Source organism: Polistes dominula, unplaced genomic scaffold, assembly GCF_049000335.1.
Source record: "Polistes dominula isolate Pdom_NZ unplaced genomic scaffold, Pdom_raw_medaka contig_31, whole genome shotgun sequence".
Lineage (NCBI taxonomy): Eukaryota > Metazoa > Arthropoda > Insecta > Hymenoptera > Vespidae > Polistes > Polistes dominula.
In genome coordinates this window covers 4,658,817-4,682,063 of record NW_028300925.1, presented here as the reverse complement: position 1 = coordinate 4,682,063, position 23,247 = coordinate 4,658,817, and the positions used below count along the sequence as shown (strand labels likewise).

Genomic DNA, 23,247 nt, shown 5'->3' with positions numbered 1-23,247 from the left:
AAATGATTCCAAACTTTTATAAAGATATAAGTAAAATGTTTACTATACAAATATTTCTTTTATTTAAAAAACATTATTTTTACATAAAATTATCCTAAAAATATAATACTTTAAATTTCTTAATTTGTTAATAATAAATAATTAACTGGCACGAACGAAGACAGGATTTGTTTTGGTACAGGTAGAATTGTTGTCAAGATCCATTGATGAAATCGTTGCTTTAATTACTGTCCGTGTAACTTCCAATTCCTGTTGAAAAAAAAACAAATGATAATAATAATTAAAGTTAACGGCCTAGTCACGTTGGAATCCTAGTTTCTAATCGATCACTTAAAGTTAAGCAGTATGGGTACGATTAGTAATATGGATGGGTGATTCGTTCAAAAAAACAAAAGGTGTTTGTAGAAAAATGACTCGAATTCGTAAAAGAGAGAGTAAAAAATACATTCCTTCCATAATAATATTAAAAAATTGTTAACATTGCTACAAATTATGAATAAACGATTAGAAAATACTTAGGATAAGAATAATAAAAATGAAGTTAAAAACAAGAAATATAGATGAGCTTGACATTGACATTAGTCTGCACATTTTGGATTTAATTAGATATAATATTGATAATAGAGAGAGAAAGGTTATTAAAAAAGTAGCAGAACTAACTAACATAAGATTAGTTGGCATGACGCAAATAAAAACGTTTCCACTCTCATCTCATTTCTAATAACATAAAAATATTTGGCGCGTGCGCTTATCACCATAGTATATATTACCTATTTTGCAAATAGTGATATTTAAAAATCATTCTAGAGAAAAACAAATTATATGAAACTTTCTTATAATTTAATCGATTAATTTTGCAAACGTTTTATATTTGAACGGAAATACTTATCGGAGACTATCATTTTTTTCAATTTTTTATCGAATTATGTTAGTAACAGCACGATTTCTTCATGATTTACGAAACTATACGATAAAAGCTAGAAAAAAAGAAGAGAAAAAAAATAATCACCTCTTCCGTATCAATGTCAATTTCTTGTAGAACCTCGTCAAGAGTAGATACAAACTCATTAGCATTTTCTATGGTGAATACCATAGGTGGTTTAAGTTTGAGAACATTTCTATCCGGACCATCACTGCTAACGAGAATTTTTTGTTCTTTCATCCTCGAGACAATGTGTTTAGCTTCAGCGGTAGCTGGAGTCTTCTCCCTTCTACTTCGTACCAATTCGATACCAATGAACAATCCTACACCACGAACATCACCAATTATCTTCCTACGTTTAGATAATTTTTTTAATTCTGTCATTAAGTGTTTTCCAACTATCAAAGCATTTTCTTGCAGATTGTCACGTTCGATAACTTCCATAACAGCATTAGCTATTGCACAGGATACTGGATTACCGCCGTACTGCAAAAAGAAAATAGACGAAAAGATTATTAAAAAACTGTATTTCTAATTATTTCTAATTATTATTATTTTTTCTTTATTTTAGAAATAATTACCGTATTAAAATATTCGATTCCAGTGTTCTTAAAACTAGTTGCGATTTCAAGCGTCGTGATTACTGCTGCTACAGGATGTCCATTACCCATTGGCTTTCCAACTGTTACGATATCTGGTACCACCCCATAAAGTTGAAAGGCCCACATGTGACTACCAACTCTACCAAAACCAACTTGAACCTCGTCAATGATGCATACACCACCAGCTTCTCTAACATACCTGAATACATTTATTTTTCATATTATAGATTCATTTTATTGTTAGTGGCTATTAAAACTATTAATAATATTATTTTTTTATATTAATATTATTTAAATAAACATAAAAAATTAAGCATTCCGACATAACTTATCATCAATCAAATATTTTGAAAATTATAATAAAATTATTTAAAGACAAATTATTTTGAAACCATCACATAAACAAAATTATTATTTGTAAAAAAAATATACAAAAATTAATAATTATAAATGTTTAATTACCTGAATACGTTTTTAAAGTAATTTTTAGGTGGAAGGATTTGTCCACCAACGGACAATAAACTCTCTGCTATATATGTACAAACTCCTCGACCTTTGACTTTAAGATCGTCGCAAATGTGTTTTATATCTTCTGCATATTTAAGACCAAGATCTTGATTAGGATAATCATCAGCACAATATTTTCCGCGATATACGTCTGGACAAGGTGCCTAGTGAACATTATCATTATTAAGATTAAAAAATAATTGTGCCGATATTTAAGATAATAGATTGAAAATAAAAAATTGAATAAATTGATTTTCTAATTTATTTTATATTATTTTATCATTTTTATATATATTATATATATTAATTAATAAATAACATATATTATATATATATATTATTATAATTGGGAAGGCAAGTGGAGTGAAGAGAGGAAAAGAAGAGTTGCGAGGTTCAGATTAGAGAATGAAATGAGGGAAGGGAAATACTGGGAGAGCAGTAGGAGCATGTGTTGGAAGGCTGCATCAGAACAATAGGTGAGGAGGACGGGAGAGGAGTGGAAGAAAAGATAAAAGAGATTTTGGACGAGAGTGGAATGGGGGAAGAGTGGATGAAGAGGATTGGAGTATAAGAGAGAGGAAGGAGGGACAAGGTTGGGATTGAGGGAGGTAGAAGTGGAGGTGTGGGACGGGTTCAGGGGGAAGGGAAGAAGGGAGAAATGAGGGAGAAATGAGGGAGAAAGTAGTGTTAAGATAGGTTAAGGATATAATTGTAAAAGGAGTGTAACCCTTCGGGGAAGCAGTAAAATGTATCCATCTATCTATCTATCTATCTATCTACCTATCTATCTATCTATTATTATAATTATTATCTATTATTATATTTATTATATTTTAATTTATTTTATATTATTATATATCATGAAATATTAGATGTGCAAATAAATTCCTAACCATAAAGCATAAAATCAATTTATGTTAAAATTAATATATAATAAGTATTGTAGAGATAAAAAAATCATACCACGTGGACCCAATCCTTTTTTCCATTTTTTATTTGATTAAATTTATATGGAGAGATATCGATCATTGACGTTAGATGACCATGATAAGCACTGTAAAGGAAAAATAATATTTTTATCATTGAATCAAATGACATTAAATAATATTTTTAATTTACTTGTTATCTAACGTACGCGTGAATTCTATTATTACGTATTATAAAATAAATTTTATTAATTTACTTTAAAATTAAAAAGTCTTTTTTATATTTTAAAAGAGGAAAAAAATAAGTTTATGATAAGTGTTTAATGAAATTGTGCAATCGTTAATAATTTTATGTAGGAGTAAACTGCAGTTAATGGGTTAACGAGATAAAAAAAGAATTAAAATAAATGAACTATCGTACTGATCGAGAGTGATAATGTCCTTATTGCCAGTGTGCGCTTGTGCCAGACGAAGCGCAAGATCGTTGGCTTCGCTTCCAGAATTAACGAAGAAACATACTGATAATGGTTCCGGCATTGTTGCAGTCAATCGTCTTGCACAAACTACAATATTATCGTGTAAGAAACGATTGTTCGTTGATAATAACGCCATTTGTTCTTGACCAGCTTTTACGACATCTGGTTGACAGTGTCCAACTGTAATTAAAACCCAATTGTTATGAATATTTATTGATAAATGTAATCTTTTTCAAAATGTAAATAATAAATACATATTTATATTTGTAAATAAATTGTAGGCCGAAACGATTAACTCTAATAGTAGAATTGTTTTAAAAATTGTTATGCCAAAACATTTAAATATATTTTTCATATTAAAAATAAATTCCCAATAAGCTTAACACTGTTTTGCATGGCTGATGACCAGTAAAATTTATAACAATATACAGCAACGTATTATATTATGAGTTGAAGAAATAATTGCCTGGGATTTCCATCAATAAGGAGTTCCAAAGCTCTAAATCAATAGTTTATAAATTTATTTTTGTAATAAAAAAATCGATAATTAAATTTTTCTTCCATATCTGTAAAGCAAAATTTACAACCAAAGATAAAGTATACAATTTTATTATTTTTTTCTACTTTTAATTTCATGGAGTTAATCGATTTGGCATATATGACCAGTTTACTTATTCCACTTACCATGTGCAACATTGTTCATACAATCCAAATAACGTGTACCTTTTTCATCGAACATATACTGTCCTACACCTTTAACTATTTTTAATGGACTGGATTTGAAAAACAATTTGCATGATTGTCTGTAAAGAAATAAACAAAAAATATGATCGATATAGTTATTCACATATAAATATGATATATAATATGTATATTAGTTTGAAAATTTTCTAATTTGAATAACTTTTGATTTTAAATTATTTTTATGTTTACAAAATCATACGTCGATTTAAATTTCCAATTAATGTATTGTAATAGTCAAAAAGTTAAAACAAAAGATACAATTTTTCGTCTAATTAATTAGGATTGAATTGGTTATATAAGTGCAAGCATTGTTTATAAATAACAAAGTTGGTTTCAAAAATCAATCATCGATAAGAGTGATAATATAATCGATTAATTATATCAATATGGATTTATCAATAAGATTTAAATTCATCTTACCCAATGTGTCGTTCGCGAAGTTTAATCGTCTCAGATTTTGGCATTTGCTCAAGGGATTCAGCCATGATTAGTAGTTTATCTTGTTTTCAGATACTGAAATTGCAAAAATAATTTGATAAATGATACATTTGAAAAGAAAATACGTATGGTTTTTTTTAAATATTATGTAATTTTTATTGAACGATAAGCTTATCAATATTGTCACACAGTACTCACTACCGTCATATTTTTTAACACTAGATATACCAGACCAATCATTTTGACTGGTTGGACCATTTCAATTCAAAATCTCTACTTCAAGTAAGATTTGATTTTCGAAATGTTGTTATGACTTTTGTAGGTATAAGTAGAGAAAACATTTCATGAACTTAATTTTTTTTTATATCTATTAATAACAAAAGGAATTTTTGTCGTGGACACTTATGCCAATTCCAGTCAAAATGACTGATTGGTACATGTTTTTATGAAGAAATTCTATAATAACATGAAATTGGGACAAATATAATAATGGATAGGTACTATAATGTTTTATCGATACAGAGATATGATTTCGGGACAATTATGAGACCGATGCAATACATTTAGCGATAAGCTTTGTAAGTGCACGAGGCACGGATAGTCTTGTTTCAAGTATTGAGTTTTGAGGAAAAACTGTTTACGAAGGAAGTTTTTGTCGAAAAATTTGCAAATTGAAAAAAGACAGCATGGCTCGTTTCTCAACGTTGTTATACCAATCCAATGAATGTATACTTACCGTTTACAAGAGCAAACCAGACAAAACATAAACACATAAAAATTGATAAAACTGTTAAGAAATTACCTGAAACTGTATCGTTTTATAATAGAACTAAATTTAGCGTTGATGTCTCTAATCAAATGGCACGAAAATATACCGTAAAATCTAGTTCCAAAAGGTGGCCATTTCAAGTCTTTTTCAATATTTCTGTTTCGATTAGCAGAAAAACTTGCTTCAGAATATTAGACTTCAAGGCAAAAACCACACGAAGCTGATATACCAACTACAAATGGCACGATTCCTGTACGAAAATGGTGTCAAATGGAATATAGCAATAACAATAAAACTACAAATATTTGCAATATATGCAAAAAAAAGTGTATGCGGAAAGTGTACACACAGCAAAATCTACATATGTAGAAATTGCGACCGACAAACTGTAAATAATTAAGCGTTTTATTATTTAAAAATATCTACAAATTATTTTGACTGGTGTGGTAGAAATAGGTATACTAAAAATGGTGGTATATCTAGTGTTAAATAAAGTTATTACATAATATTAAATTATAATGTTTGTGCTATACCAATTGTTCTCTACTAATTAAACTATCATGCGATACGATAAACAACGCTGATAATTTAATAAAACTTGTAATGTTTCGTAACTATCTATAGTTTAATTAATCATTATCTTCATGAGATAAAGATACTAATTTAAAAATGATCTTTTTTTAATTACTAACAAAAGTACAATTTATTAAACTCGATTTATATAGATTTTGATAATTATTTAATAGTAATAAATATTTTTCAACTTAACAGTTCATAAATTAATAGTATATAATAATAATAATAATAGTCGTATTAGTATTTCTATAACTCTAATATTTTTTGCAATTTTTAATAAAATAATATTTTTATATGCTTAGGATCGATTAAATAATAAACCAAGAATTAGTATTATTTATCACTAAATTAAGCCAAGTCATTGAATTTTGTAAATAATCCCATGCAAAATAATTGTTTATATTTATTATATAATAAAAGGTTTATTGAAATTATCAATAAAATGATATTTGTATTTAGCATTGATTATAAAATATAATTAATCAGTTATCATTTTTATTTCATGTTAAATAATACAAAGTTATTATTCATATTCTTAAATTATTTAAGAAATTCCATGTAAAAAAACATAGTATAAATTTAATTTTTAACAAATATTTATATTAATTCTTAATATTCTTTTTATATTTTCACTTATTATACTCAATATTAATAAAATAAATAGGCATCAATTATCAAATAAATCAAAAAATAATTATATTTCTTTTTTATCAGACAAAATCAGGTCATGAAATTTTCTTTAAAAATTTCTTTGGTAAAAATGAAATAATACAAAATTATATATATGTGTTAATAACAAAAAAGACTAATGAATAATAAAGCGAAATCAATTCAATCTTCTTTAAAGTTCAGGGTTAGCGCCTTTTTTCATTTTCAAAATGGCCGCTGATATGTCGCGGCGGGTAAATGGTGCAAAAAACAAATCGTAATAGCTAAGACATACATATAAGTAATTAAATAATATTTACGTATTATATTAATATAGTAGCATTAAAATTAAAAAGGAGGATAAGAAATAAAAAATAAAATTTTAAAAAAGAAAAAACATAACTAAAAAAGAAACAAAAAGATTAAAAATGAAAAAATTACTAGAATCAAATGATAAATAAAATGAATCGGCGTTATATTACGAAAATACATATTATCAGTTAATATAATAAATACGCCAATAAACGAGTTTAAGAGATAATCTTGAAGAAACAATATTAATCGATTAATCGATTAATTAATACAGAAACTGTCGCGTACCTGAAATCGTGTGTCGGTAAAAGTGGGTTCCCCGGTCTTCTGAATGCAACTCTAATATAAGCTAAGTAAGTGCCACGACCTAAGTAAGTGTGACGTCTGGGTGACGTCATATATAAAGCTCGTAAGTAAGAGAAAACGAATGGTCTGATGCGCGCGCATCAGAGCTACCTCCTCCATCCACCCTTATTGATACGCTTATACCAATTTATCTCTCTCTTTTTCATTCTTTCCATCTCTATATCTCTTTTTCTATCTCTATTTTTATATATATGCATTATATATTTCTTTCCGTCTCTTTTTTATCGTATCGTCCAAATAAGATGTCTTTCTTATTACTATCAACAATTGAAAATAATCTATCGAGCATTTTTGAATAATGATAAATTATTCTAATTCGTAAGATTATTATTTGCTACATATACAAATTTTTTCTTTTTCTCTGATTATCATTATCTTTATTTCTCTCTTTCTTATTCTTCTTAACTATTTTTCATACTTATCGTTCTAATAAACTCTATTTGTCTTTCCTATTCCGATAGACTACTGTCTAACATCCACTACCTACAACGCGCAACTTCTTATAATGTGCCAAAAAATATTGCAACTACTGTTTTTAAACGAAACGATTTCTCGTCCAACTCGCTATATAATAAAATGCAAGAATTTCTCGTAATTTCAAAATGAAATGTTCCCTAACTGAATACAGTATTGTTGTCTTCGTTGCTATAAAAAAAAATAAAATTACTTTTTGAACCACCCAATAATTGTAAATTATATTAGAGCAAATAAAACAAAAACAAAAAACATGTTCGTACAACACGATTTCTTGTAATACAAATTCATAAATCACGTAACATATACTATTAGTCTTGTCATATGAAAGTCTATTGTACTGTTATTGTTATGTCGACAATTAGTAACAAGCTATCGCCTTTATTACGAGAAATAAATTTTTTCTAAGATTAGTACACACAACTTTATATATTACTTATCAAATACAAATTACATATATACATAATCTGAATATATTTCTTCTTTTCTATTAAAAAATTATGAAAATATTTTTATTTATTTGATGCTCTAATTTCCAATATTCAGCTAACTGTAAGATGTAAAAGACAAAGATATTATTGTATGAACGATGTGCACTTATAATTAAATTTGACACAATTAAAAAAGTTATTGGTATGAGTGATATTTCCTAGATCATTTGTTAAATATCTTCGATTATATATGTTCGATTGATATCATAATAATAGTGTATTGACCGATTTATCGATGAAATAAATATATATATATTATATATATCTATACGATCGATATATCCATACGATCTATACGATATATATATATATATATATATATATATGATATAAAAAAATGATAATGAATGTTTGTATAAATATGTTATCTAATAAGTAGATATTACTATGCTATAATTTAAACAAACATTATGTTAAAGATAACCAACTGATCATATTAATCTGATTTACTCGGACTTTTAATTCATTTTCGATACATATTAATTTGTTCGACAAACTTTCTTTTCCATTGTTCCTTACAAGTAAAAATCCATTAACGTGATATGTGGTAATCTTGGAGAAGTCAAAAAATTAGTTCTTATCTCAACTTATTCATCTTTGGGGGTTATTTAATGGTTATTTAATTATTAATATTATTTATAATTATTCAATATGTAGCGCATAATGTACTGGACAACTATTTAATTAGATACATAAATATTAATTGGATAATAATAGATTTTTTATTAATGTAATTAGTACTAATTATAATTCTGGCTGCATTTTATTTCATAGAAAATTTAAAAATGATTGAGCGATTAATTTGTCTGGTAAAAAGTAAAATCCAAAGACGTCATCGTTGCATATTCAAATAGATATCGGCGATGAATTTTTGCTGTGTCGATGAAACACCTGCCCGTTATCGTTTTGCATTTTTATTATAATTAAAAAAAAAAGAAAAAACACATTTAAGAATCCATGGTTATATAACATATTTTTCTTATATTTACTAATAAAATATAGAAGTAAAATTTTACGAGAGAGTAAAAACTGGGACACCCTATATTTCCAATAAATTTAGAAAGTATTACAATTCATAAAAGAATTTAATTTACAAAGTTATTATTTTTGTGTGTGTGTATTATTTTTATTTATTTTATTCAAACAATTTTTATTAAAACAGACATTAAAATATATTTGTTAATATATACTATACACACATATTCTAAAAAAACAGAAAAAAGAATATAAAGAAAAAATAGGACGTTTATAAATGATATTACTTTCGTTATCTAATTCGAACGTCATTTCGTGTCCTTGCTGATGCTAATAGAATCTTAAGTGCATAACTGCGCGCTCGCACGAGTCATACAAATAGTAAGCTCTGTCTCGTGAAAAATATACGTATAGAACTTATTGTTAGAGTTTTAAGATAGGATATAGAAAGACCGTGCTGTTTGGTAATATTCCACTCTCAACAACAAAATACACATGCATTGAAATAATGAAAGTGGGAGAAGGTGAAGTAAAGCTCAAATTTTCAATCATTTCTATTTCCCGTTAATTTTCTTGTTTATCTTATAACGTGCTTGCAAATACACGCGTTATTTCATATTAGATTCACTCTGAAATATTTAAACTATTTAAAAAAAAAAAAAAATATTTAGAATAATTATGAAAAGTATTAACATAAATATTAAATAAAAATAACATTTTATAAAATTAAAATATATATTTTTGAATGATTTAATATTTGTTATAAATATTAGTTAAATATATTGGTTAAATTTGAAAAATATGAAAAAGTTATTTATGCTCGATATGAAAATTTTTAAAAATATATTTTAAGGTATATATCAATAAAATATAAAAATATATTTACAGTAATATATAAACAAATTTTCTTAACAGATTTTATCTTTTTATAGATAATTACGAACGAATAAGCGAATAATATTTTTCAGTAAACTTAATAAATAACCTTTCAACTCTCTTATTCGTTATTATTTTTATAAAATTAACAATTCACATTTTTTGTTAATGAAATTATTATTGCAATAAAATGAAGTAAACTATTGGTATATTTGTATAAACGTGCGTGCTGATAGAAACAACACGTGGACGATAGCAGTACGCACGTGATAATTGTTATCGTATCATTGCTTAGAATGATATTCAACCGTAATCAAAGCTAATATTTAACATATTGAAATACGAAATAACAAATATGTTTAATGATAAATTGATAATGTCATATGTATTTATAAAAGAGATATTAAGTTAAAGGAAAAATTTAGAAGAAATTGAACAAATTTGAAACCGAACTTTGTTCGCAAAAACTGTTTTTGATTTTACCCATTTTGTTGTACGTTTTCGGATAATATAAGTTAAATTAAAATTGATTGTGTGAATTTCTAAATGGAAAAACTTCTTTTATATCAACACATATATGTAAAACAAATATGTTTATCAATATTTTTGATCAAATATTATCAGCTACCGATTTATATGTCGATAAAATTTATTTTTAAGTAATCTATAGGATTTATATAAATATATAATAGATAAGTATGTAGATATATTACATGCTTATATTATACTATTATATGATATATATATATATATAACTGCTCTATAAAAATGGTGTCTTATGTTTTGGCGATTAAATTAAGCGTTCAAAAGATATTCATCATCAAACTTTCATGTGTACTGATTTTTGTCTCTGAATATCTTCAATATTATTCAAATGGTGAGGTTTACGGAAAAAATATAAGATACCTTTTTTGTAGAGCATTAAATTTCCTACAAAATTTGTCTAGAACATTTTTCTATACAATCAATAAATAATGAGGTATGAATTTTAATCTATTGGACTGAAAAAAAATAAAAAACTGCGATGCGGAGGATCTTCCTATTAAAATTAAGAGCTCATATTGGGTGAGAATTCTTTTAAAGTGTCTAGGAATCCATTTTTGCGTGGTACTTGAAAAAAAAAATAAGTCATTTTTTTGACCCACCCTAATATATATATATATCTACATGGATATATAGATACTGTAGAAATATACATAGAAATATTATGAAAAGTATACACTTTAATATTTAATAATATATTATCTTTCTAGATGTAATTAGATATATACATCTACATACTTTTCTGTTATAAATTTATATATATATATATATTTAGATATATTTATGAAATACTAATAAAGCAAATTTTGGATTTCACGATACAACGTTCATTTGCCATTAAGAGTATTAATCAGCTTAATCAGAAAGTTCGTTTTCTCCACAGAGATTACATTAATCGCATTTACTGATACTCAACCTTATTCTTAATCTCAAAATCATTTCGTATTTTAGCCACAGACATTTCAGACATGATTTAGAAGCTTCTTACGTTTCGATCTATCATATAAAACAATTATTATATACCAAATTACTTGTACTACAAACGTTATTCATAAGGAAAAGTAACAATGTCTTTAAGCAGAAGTTAGTGAGTTAAAACATATGCAACATTCCGTTCAGAACACTAGATATATAAGCATATGCAAAAACGTATAAATTGTAAGCTATCAATCTAATAATGTGAGTTATGGTAGTGGTTACTTTATAATTTTATTACGACATTATCATAATTACTGTAATAATTAACCACTTTTGTATGTAATCCGGCAGCTATCACCCAGAATTCATATAACTCCGTTCGATAAACTTTTCTTTTTATTCAACATTATATAAAAAAATCATATCCCAAATTTATGATCTATTTATGTAAATTTTCTTATATTTTTATGCTTGTTAAAATGTATAAATGTAGATTTTAAATATTATTTCGATTTCGCAATATTTTTATCAATCGCTAATATAAAAAAACTCATTGGATATTCGTACGTTTATCATATTTTGTGTTATCAAACTCATAAGTCGATTTTTCTCGTAACGACAAAAGTAGCAGTAAATTTGATTTTTATTACGATTATTTGCGAATAAAAGTAAACTCGTGGAATATTATGATACACGATTATAAATCTTACGTGTTAATGAGATAACAAATTAATATTTCGAATATTTAAAAAAAAAACATTAATATAGAGTTTAGAAAGGAGAATTACTAAAAGTGAGCCGTCGTCATTAAAATTATAATTAAATCAGATATTTTTCTTTATTTATATTTCATTCAGATTATTTATTTGTATTTATAGCTTTCAAATTATCGATCATAATTATTTATTAAAAATGTCTAATTATTGAACGTATCTACATCATCTATTTAAGTTTAAATGAAGAAATGTTGACGTTCTTTTCATAAACTTTATAAATTTACCTACAACTCTTTCGATTATTTTTTATTATGTTTTCAAGTAAGTTAAAAAGTTAGCAATTAATATTATTTTTCAAATTAAATTACTTTTACATTATTTTCTAAAACGGAAGTGTGTTCATAAATGTTATGTTTAAAATAAAACGCGTTTACATGAAATCTTCGTTAGTATACAAAGTTCCATTTTTGTATTCAATTTTTTATACGTAGAATTAGTTGCTAATATTTTTATTTGTAATCGAATAATTAATAAAACTCTTGTTTTAATTTAATATTGAAGATATAATTTCAATTGTTTGTGTGTGTGTTGTGTGTGTGTGTAAAAGAATAAGAAATAGTTGCAAGTACTCACTTATTTGTTGCACCTAGCGTTGAACTTAGCATGGAGGATAGATAGCAGGAGTCTGAACGATATAGGATTTTTCACATTTTTTGTGGTAGTCATTTCTTAACCCCGATCATAGTTCTCTTTTTTGCCACTGGCTGCGCAAGTATTCAGAGCGTACCGATACTATTATTATTATTATTACACGTAAATTAAATATAAAATATTAATTTATTTTTTTAGAATTATTTTTATTAAAAAATGGGAAAGTGTTGTGCCGTTTATGGTTGCCTTAGTGGCCGAAAGACAAGTGAGAATTTAGGAAAAGTGGCTTTATTCAAAGTATCAAAAGTGAGTAACCTCAAAATAATATTAAAAATTTTATGTTAACAAATAATTGATTATTACATTTGTGTAGTTTTTAAATATTATTAATTCCACGTTTCTTAAAATATTTTGTTTTCAGAGCTGTCAATAGCAACAAGACTTCCCGCGTAAGTATTTAAACGAGTACTCTGTGAAAAGCAGCGCGCCCTACCGGCAAAATATCTTGTCCCCCTAAATTGATACCATTCTTTCAACATTACGTTCGGACTCCTGGTATCTATCCTCCGTGGTACTTAGCGTTGATGTTATTACTTAATGAGTTCTTCAGTAGACTAACAAATGTTTACAGTTTTACTAAGAGGTAAACTAGTAATTGTTATGGAGAGGGATTGATTAAACTAACACCACATACTTCTTCGCTTGCTTTCGAAAGTTAGAGTATTTGTAACAATGCGATAATGCTTTTATACCTGAGCTCCTATTATTAAGTCTATGCGATATTGCAGCTGTAAAAGTTTTCCATTACACTTAAAGTGAAATAAATGATTTAAGTACTTTACGACTTGACATTTTTTTTTTGTAATTACCTTTTGTATTGAAAATTTTATTCTTATTTAAGCGTTTACGTTTTTGGAAAAATTTTCGAATAGACGATAAATATTTACCAGATTAAATATTAATACAATAGTATAAACGTCAATAATCCTAATGATCGTTTATCCGAATATGGAATGAATCGCGTATATACAATGACAATCCTCAGAATCATACTGTATGCATAGATATATACGAAACATTCCTCACCACGATTTTTTTAAAAACTCTTCTATATGTTGTATTTAGGCATGAACTCACAAAGTATAATCATCCATGGTTTTTTTTTGTTATTATATTATTTATACATATATTATATATTTGGTATATTATAACATCTTAATCTACTTCTTCTTAATCTTCTTAATCTACATATTAAAATACATGGAATATGTAAATAAAAAAAAATCCAACATGAAGAATATTTTGTGTATATTCATCCTCATTTTTTCATTAAAATCTTCAAATTAAATGCAATTAATTTTTTATCAATACTGATTCGTAATTTTTCGCAAAATTTGATTAATTTACATATTTAATTGATAGGAAGAGAAAAAAAATATAGTTTTAAAAACTAAGTAACTCACGCAGTCGGTAGGACTCGAACCTACGCTCCCAGAGGGAATCTGATTTCTAGTCAGACGCCTTAACCACTCGGCCACGACTGCTACACATTATAGTCAATCAATTTTATAAATATATTTCACATTTGAAATAAAAAACTTACTCTATTCACTTGTAATTTAAATTAAACAGATTAAAGGATAATAATTTACTTTTGCAATATATTAAGTCAGCTAAAATGAAATGTTAGAATTTGTACTAATTTATATTTAAAATAAATAACATTTTATAACGATGGCTGAAGTTTAATAACACCGCTGTTAGTAATTTGCAAGGAATTTCTAAAACGCAAATAATAAAAGTTCTTATGTTTGGTTCTAATTTATTCGAACTGTAATGACCAATTTCGACTTAATCCCTTAAGATTAAAATGACAAATTTAAATTCTTGCTAAAAATTATCAGCTGTTTAAAAAATTTCATTTTTTGAAATTTGTCATAGGACGTCTTTGAAAAATTTGGAATGAGCAAAGGCATTGAGAATCTAAAAAGTTTAGAAAATACTGCTATAAACCATTAACCCTCTAAGTTCGTTAATATAATCTTTTGTAACCTATTCTGAGTACGATCAAATAAATTAAAACAACAAATAAAGAAATATTAAAAATGTGAACACAAGACAAAAATATGTGTAAGGAGTTGCGTATCACAAGTTAGAAGTACGTACACGAATATACATGTACTTTTTTAATTATATTTTATTTTTTTTTATTTTTTTAATGTTGCATACAAAAATAAAAAACCTATATATGTTTCACAATAAACATTTTTTATGCATATAATTTGATATAACAACATTGTCACACACAAAATCTTATTTAGCATATAAAAAATATATTTAAAATAATTCTACTTTAGTATCAACTATCTGTTGAACTTCGATTTATTCGCCTAATTTGTCTCCTGAACAGTCTGCTTAATTAAGATTTTATTCTATGTGAATAAATCTATAATCTAACTTAATTTTAACTCATACATAAAATACATATGTAAGAAAAAATAATAATATAAGAAAAAAAAAACTGTTTAAATGTCAACGATACTACAACTATGACATAACTTCTATAATGAGCTAAATAAAAATATCCACGAGTAAGTTTATAATAAAAAAAAAAAGACATTCAAAATAATTCCTTTTTCTCTAAATCTTTAGAAATAAACAATAATATATTTTTTGATTTTATGTCAAGTTTCCATTTAATACGTGTAAATATGTATATAGGTGTTACGTCAATAACAATTGTCATCTGCAATTACTCCGTTTTTGAAAAAATTCTTATATAAATTGCACTATTGCAAGAATTACACCTAATTGTAAGAAACAATTGTATCGAATTTTTTTTTAACACGTTGACTGATGAACACAATTAGTCATTTTTCACACAGCAACGCAGCGCAATCATGTCTCCCATATTCGTGCAAATTTAGGCTAATGCAATAAGTAGAATGGAAGTTGCTGAATTAAGTGGTAATAAAAGATATTATAATATTGGACATGACAGTGAAAAAGAATTTCCCGTTAAAAAATGGAGACATATTAAAAAAATTTTTATAATAAAAAGAAAAAGAACTTCTTTTCTAACGAATTGGTTTAATAAACAAAACAAAAAATAAAATATTTATTCAAAATACGGAGCAGCACTTTCAGGTGTTAATTTTTACTAATTCACCAACCTGTTATATACGTATATTTACGTACGATGGGCGCATATCATTAACAATATTAAACGATAGATATAAAGATTCCAAATTACAAAAAATATAAAAGTTGTTCCAAACGAACACTCGGTATAGTTTTAATGTTTTCAGAAATTAAATATGCAAGCTTATGTGCATATTGACATGGAGCTGGTACTCTTACAGTACCAGACCAATTATAGTACATATGTGTCAATTTATATGTAAGTCGTTGCATTTTATCTGCATCAAGACCAACATTATCATCAATTACACTATATGAGGTTGGTGTAACAGTGCCCTGTTTAACATTTTGGGATACAATAAAGAAATCGTATTTTACTCGATTAGTAATCACGTCATCCACTACCGTGCCAGGTGGTGGATTACGTTCACGATAAAACAATCTACTATTAACTCGTTTGTTTACGATTATAACAGCCAATCTTACTACTTGTTCTTTATACAATTTTTGAAGGCTTTGTCTTATGTGCTTTACCTCGTGTTGATAGACTTGCTCTATTTGACCTTCTCCAACGCCATCGCGATAGATCACTATACGATCGGGTAATGTTTTGTTCACACTTCTATATACCATTACGAATTTATAAATATGAGCAGATATATCGTTTGATAATTCTTCACCATAAGTATGTGCACTTACAGCGCTTACATATCTGCTTAAATTATTATTTATAGATGCTACTGTAGCAGCTGTAAAAAATAATGTTTTTTATAATAGCATATAAAAAAACCGTTTTTATAGATCAATAAATCATAATATATCTTAATAAGCACGTTAGGCGCTGTATTTAATAATAGTTAATACTGACGATTAACGATATAAGCATTTTTAAAATTATTTATAATAAATATTAATATATTTATGTATCTCTCCAGGTGAGCAGCATATCGTCCCGTTAATAAAAAAAAGGTAAAGCAAGCTCAGCGCTTAATGCGTTAAAGATAATTTAATTATTAAATGTTACTTACCATAATTGCCTGATTGTTTACTATGGCAAACATCAAAACCTACTACCATTAAACCTTGAAGTGGTATTTCCACATACCATGGAACTCCACCCAATTTGCAATTGATTTGAATAGCTACCTTCGTAGATACAGACAATCCTCCTCTAATTAAATTTTTCTTTACTATTACTTGAGATGGAATTGGACGGTCTACACAACATTTCTTTTTTATAGCACCATAACGGTCAGAACGAATTTGCGGAAGAATACAAAAAACAAATTGCGGTCTTTTTTTACTCAAATAAGTTTCTATTGCATCAACATATGTGTTGTATCTGTCGTCACGTATAATCACTTCTTCTGGACGTCTTATAATAAATCCCATCCCTCCAGCAGCCTGTATTAGATTTTTTACGAAAACCTGTTGAATTAAAATTCAATAAAATACAGTTGATGATAAACTTCAAATAATTTTGTTTAAGTTGGAAGATAACTGATAAAAATATAATACCTTGGAATCAGGTTGTGTATATTCTGTTTGTATTAAAACCCAATTATCCAAGGGGGTACAAGTAACTAATTTGTTAAAACGTAATTCTTTTGTCCAATCTGCTTCTAATGTAGTAGATTTAGACCGTGTACCGAAACAAATATTTTCAGCAGGTAATACACGTGCTGGAACATCGATCAATTTACTTTCCAATTTAAGATTCCAATTCTTTAACTCCGATATGACATTTGGTTCAGAGCAGAGTCTTCTATTAAAGTGTAATAATTTTTTTATTCGTGCCTCTGGAGAGACTCGCGTATGTGCAGATAAAGTTTGCATCAGATTAAAATTTGATCGCATTTTTTCCGTCAAACCTAAAAAAAAAAAACAATATATATTTATAGAGCGCACGAGAGAAAGAGAGAGAAATAAAATGAAGTTTATGCTTTATTTTATATTACAATAATTTATATTATAAAATATATTAGAAAATAAATTATTTTTCAACTTGTGATCTACTATTATAATTACTGGCATATATATAAAATTATTTATCAATAATATTATATTAAATTTAATACACTTTATACTCAATCAAATAAATTTACCTGTCGCACGACAAAATTCAGGAACTAAATAAATCATCTGATCCGATACATTTGTATTCATAGTACGTATCTTTTGCTTTGGTTTTGCAATAAGCAAAGGCTGATTTGCGTACGAAACTCTAAGTTGATATCTATCCCTATAATAATCCTGATACGAAATTGACTCTCCTGATTTAAGTTTAAATGTAGATTTTGGATTTAATTGAAAATCAATATCTTGGATACTATACGTATTATTGTTGTAACCAGTAAGTACCACAGTTCCCTTGACTAGGTCAGTAAACACTTGCTATTAATGGTACAATTAATTATTATTATATATTAATATATTTAAAAAATAGTAAAAGTCATTTATTATATTACCATTGGTTTATCATCTGTTTCTAAACAATTTATCCATATATCTAACAGTGTTTCCTGACGCATAACTTTGTGTGTTATTTCCGCGCACATAAGAATGTTTTGTTCATGTTCTTTAATAGCTGTAAAATAACCTGGCCATAATTCCAATTTAAATTGACTAATATCTATCTGTTATAAAAAATAAAATTAATTAATTAGATAATTAATATATCTATATATGTAATGTGTGAGCAGAGGAGTGAGATAAATCTTAAGTATGTATGTATATATAAAAATATATTATACTTCAATAAATGATATATATAATCATATTAATAGCAATTTTTTACTCACCTTGTTATGCGGATCGTAAAAATTACGACCAACTAATTGTAGGTTTAAAAATTCCAAGCATTTCCTCATTATTAAATTAAAAAATTGTAAATAATAAAAATCATTCTTAGGAACCTCTCTGGCAAATTTTACAGTAATTTGAATTTTTGCACTGTCGGTTTCTCTTATTGATAAAAGATCCATATTCTGCAAGTCAATATTTGATTTATATTATTAATAAATATTTGACGTGTTTATTAATATTGATACTTACTTTGGGTAAACGATTAGTTGTATATAATACAGTACCATCAAAAATATATACGCCCAATTTTTCTTTATGAAGTTTAAGTAATTTTTTCCTACCATGGATACTATCTTCTTCTGGAGCGAAATCAACTCTAAATTGAAAAAGAGTCCAATCGGCAGAACATGGTAACTTAAAATAATTGGATTGAAGCATAATTTGGTTACCAGTAACTCCTACAAATTAAATTGCAAGTACAATATTCAGATAAAAAATCAAAGTAGATTGTTACAATATACATGTTGTCTGAGATTTTTTCGTACAATTAGTACATACAATGCATTGCACAAATTTACAAACAGTACATTTAAATAGTTTTGTATTCTGTTAGTCATACTATTCTATTGGATCTAATTTATGGATCAAATTTCAAATTCATACCTTAACTACAGGTCTTTTGTAAATTCATATATTACCTAATTGAAATATGTAATTTTACCTTTTTTCATATTTCCGTATAGTTATTTCAGGATTGTATTAGTCATTTCGTGAATTAACGAATTTTACGTTTTAATAATAACATTTATATACATACATATAATAATTAATTTTAAAATCAAAACTTACCCTTTTTTGTAGGGAGATTTTCTGGTCTTGTGACTAATAAGGAATCTGTACATAGGAATCTTCTACCTCGTATGGCACCTCTACCAAACGAAGTATCTCCACTAGCTCTGACTAATAAAGTTTCATATTTTAATATAAATAATATTAAAATAAATTAAGTTACAAAATATTGAGCATAACTTTCAGGGATTGTTCTAGTATGCTAAAATTAAAAAAAAGTTCATATAATCATATACCCGATATGACATCCCGTTCCCAAATTATAGTTGTTGTTAAGGTTTTATATTAAGCATATGATATGAACTATTTTTCTTATTTTAACGTACTGAAATCAAACTAGAAATTATGCTCATTGCATATGTACTTGATGCATATATCATCAAATATCTTTCGATTAAATAATACACTACCATCAGGAACTTGAGATTCATAAAGAGATCCTTCAAAGGGTTTTCGTCTATCACCACGTCCTCGTAAAGAAGGCTGTAATATTATATAAATTTAATAAACAATAACAGTAAATAATTTATTAAATCCTCATTATACATTAATAAATAAATTATAATAAATTAAAAGTTATGAGTAATCTAACTAATTTATCATCAAAACAATATCCTTAATTAAAATTCTACAGAACTCGAATTGATTATCTATATTAATAAACTAATTGTTTGAATTAATAATACAACATGAAATGAAGATACATTTCAGACTTAATTAGCTAAAGAAATCATATAATTTAATATTTTAATATTTTCTGTTGTTTTTACCTGACTTGATGGTCCAGGTTTCGACAATTCAAGATGAGTTGGTCTAGACTGCAACGAAATTGGCTGAGACAAAACAGGCGACTCAGATAAAGATAGTTGAGATGTAGAAGCTTCTAACGAAGCAGTTGGTTCCCGGGGCCAAACAGGAATTTTTGGTGCAATACATTCTGATGGTGCATTCGATGTTCCAGATGTAGTTGGTATTCTTGCAGATGTATCTGATGTTACTGCAAATTTTTCAGATGTATCTGATGCAGTTGTTGTTCTTGGAAGTGTACTTGATATATCTAATGCAATTGTTGTTCTTGAAAGTGTACCTGATAAATCTAATGCAGCTAGTTTTGGAAGTGTATCTGATATATCTAATGTAGTTGGTGTTTTTGCAGATGTACTTGATGTGATTGGTGTACTTGGAGATGTACCTGATGTGGTTGGTGTTCTTGCAGTTGTGCCTGACCCGACTAGCGCTTTTGCATATGTACTTGATGCAGTTGGTTTTTGTGGAGATGGGGTTAGGATTGGTATTTTTGAAGATGTACTTGATGCGATTGGTGTACTTGGAGATTTACCTGATGCGCTTGCTCTTTTTGGAGGTGTACCAGATGCGGTTGGTGTACTTAGAGATTTACCTGATGCGCTTGCTCCTTTTGGAGGAGTACCAGATGTGCTTGGTGTACTTGCAGATTTACCTGATGCGCTTGCTCTTTTTGGAGGTGTACCAGATGTGGTTGGTGTACTTAGAGATTTACCTGATGTGCTTGCTCCTTTTAGAGGAGTACCAGATGTGCTTGGTGTACTTGCAGATTTACCTGATGCTTTTGCTCTTTTTGGAGGTGTACCAGATGTGCTTGGTGTACTTGGAGATTTACCTGATGCACTTTCTCTTTTTGATGGAGAAAAACAATGTGTATGAAATGATAATGTCTGTGGTCTTTTTGGAGGTATACCTGATGCGGTTGTTTTTTTTGGAGGTGTACCAGATTTGGTTGGTGGACTTGGAGATTTAACTGATGCAGTTGGTGTACTTGCAGTTGTGCCTGACCCGACTAGCGTTTTTGCATATGTACTTGATGCAGTTGGTTTTTGTGGAGATGGGATTAGGATTGGTATTTTTGAAGATGTACTTGATGCGATTGGTGTACTTGGAGATTTACCTGATGCGGTTGGTGTTTTTGCAGTTGTGCCTGACCCGACTAGCGTTTTTGCACATGTACTTGATGCAGTTGGTTTTTGTGGAGATGGGATTAGGATTGGTATTTTTGAAGATGTACCTGATGCGATTGGTGTACTTGGAGATTTACCTGATGTGGTTGTTTTTTTTGGAGGTGTACCAGATTTGGTTGGTGAACTTGGAGATTTAACTAGTGTAATTGATTTTCTTGGAGATATACCTGATGTGGTTGCTATTTTTGGAGGTGTATCAGATGGGATTGGAAGTGGTTTTGTAGATGTACCTGATGCAATTGATTTTCTTGGAGATGGACCTGATGTGGTTGGTGTTTTTGAAGATGTACCAGATGTAGTTGGTGTTTTTGGAGATTCAGCTGATGCAGGTGATGTTTTAGGTTGACTTTTACTTTTTGCCTTACCTCTTCCTTTACCTCCTAGCATTTTTAATACTATTAAATTTTTATATATATATATATATTAAAATTTAAACCCTGCAATATAAAAATATTTTAATCAGAATATAAATTAGTTAAAACATACATAAAAGGTGACTGAGGTTTTCTTAATTAAATTGGAATAAAATAACGATTTCTTATATACGCCACTTTTTTGTTATATAAAAAAATCAATAGACATAAAAACACACTTGTTTAATCTGTTAAAAATATATTAACTGTAAATGATAGAATGAATTATTCAAATTAGAATTTATTTAAGAAAGTATAAAATGAATTTTTTATAAAAGCGTATGTTCTTTATTCAACAGTTAAGATGTGCAAATGATTAATTTTATCATTTTTTCATTTAAGTAAAAATTGTTAATATATAGCGTTTAAATATATATATAAAAATGAAATATAATGTAAACAAAATTTTAAGAAAAATTTATTTAAATAATACTATCTTTAATAATAAAACTAACTTCTTACCTCTTGGATACCTCTTTAGTTAATAATTGACTGCTACTACACAATGTAAGAAGAATTCATCCTTATCGCGGCTTTTTCATATTGAGGCATTATGGGTAATTTATTGTGTTTTCTTAGTTACTAGATGTTTTTTTAAAGTTAAGCCTTATTTTCAAGTAAATTAAATTCTAGTAATATTTGTTCCTTAAACGCAACTCACGGAGGATAGATACCAGGAGTCCGAACGTAATGTTGAAAGAATGGTATCAATTTAGGGGGACAAGATATTTTGCCGGTAGGGCGCGCTGCTTTTCACAGAGTACTCGTTTAAATACTTACGCGGGAAGTCTTGTTGCTATTGACAGCTCTGAAAACAAAATATTTTAAGAAACGTGGAATTAATAATATTTAAAAACTACACAAATGTAATAATCAATTATTTGTTAACATAAAATTTTTAATATTATTTTGAGGTTACTCACTTTTGATACTTTGAATAAAGCCACTTTTCCTAAATTCTCACTTGTCTTTCGGCCACTAAGGCAACCATAAACGGCACAACACTTTCCCATTTTTTAATAAAAATAATTCTAAAAAAAATAAATTAATATTTTATATTTAATTTACGTGTAATAATAATAATAATAGTATCGGTACGCTCTGAATACTTGCGC

The 23,247-nt window shown here is 27.3% G+C and overlaps 2 protein-coding genes and 1 non-coding gene across 10 annotated transcripts; all 3 read right to left on the bottom strand.

Annotated features, from left to right (window-relative positions):
- Positions 1-38: 38 nt before the first annotated feature.
- Positions 39-12,970, bottom strand: LOC107073992 (alanine--glyoxylate aminotransferase 2-like). Of its 3 annotated transcripts, none has more exons than XM_015334998.2 (9): positions 12,913-12,970; positions 4,598-4,690; positions 4,118-4,236; positions 3,379-3,613; positions 2,995-3,085; positions 1,987-2,195; positions 1,504-1,723; positions 1,010-1,408; positions 39-249 (listed from the first exon to the last, which is right to left on the bottom strand). In XM_015334998.2, the coding sequence occupies exons 2-9, from the start codon at positions 4,660-4,662 to the stop codon at positions 142-144; spliced, it is 1,446 nt and encodes a 481-aa protein (XP_015190484.2). In that variant the 5' UTR covers positions 4,663-4,690; positions 12,913-12,970; the 3' UTR covers positions 39-141. The 3 variants fall into 3 exon arrangements, with proteins under 3 accessions (XP_015190484.2, XP_015190483.2, XP_015190485.2); XM_015334997.2 differs by lacking the exon at positions 12,913-12,970 and adding an exon at positions 7,209-7,349; XM_015334999.2 differs by lacking the exon at positions 12,913-12,970 and adding an exon at positions 5,418-5,615.
- A 1,422-nt stretch (positions 12,971-14,392) lies between these two features.
- On the bottom strand, positions 14,393-14,474 carry TRNAS-AGA (transfer RNA serine (anticodon AGA)). The gene has a single exon. It is a non-coding gene; the product is annotated as a tRNA-Ser (tRNA).
- A 635-nt stretch (positions 14,475-15,109) lies between these two features.
- aub (aubergine) lies at positions 15,110-23,195 on the bottom strand. Of its 6 annotated transcripts, none has more exons than XM_089171393.1 (12): positions 23,056-23,195; positions 22,595-22,940; positions 20,496-22,156; positions 20,136-20,208; positions 19,726-19,836; positions 19,126-19,334; positions 18,873-19,058; positions 18,540-18,707; positions 18,177-18,465; positions 17,590-17,942; positions 17,100-17,499; positions 15,110-16,820 (listed from the first exon to the last, which is right to left on the bottom strand). In XM_089171393.1, exons 3-12 carry the CDS (start codon positions 22,104-22,106, stop codon positions 16,180-16,182), a joined length of 4,041 nt encoding a protein of 1,346 aa, XP_089027519.1. In that variant the 5' UTR covers positions 22,107-22,156; positions 22,595-22,940; positions 23,056-23,195; the 3' UTR covers positions 15,110-16,179. The 6 variants fall into 6 exon arrangements, with proteins under 6 accessions (XP_089027519.1, XP_015190096.2, XP_089027520.1 ...); XM_015334610.2 differs by having other exon boundaries at positions 20,496-20,722; positions 20,813-22,156; positions 22,595-23,144; XM_089171394.1 differs by having other exon boundaries at positions 20,496-21,184; positions 21,275-22,156; positions 22,595-23,144.
- Between the last annotated feature and the right edge of the window lie 52 nt (positions 23,196-23,247).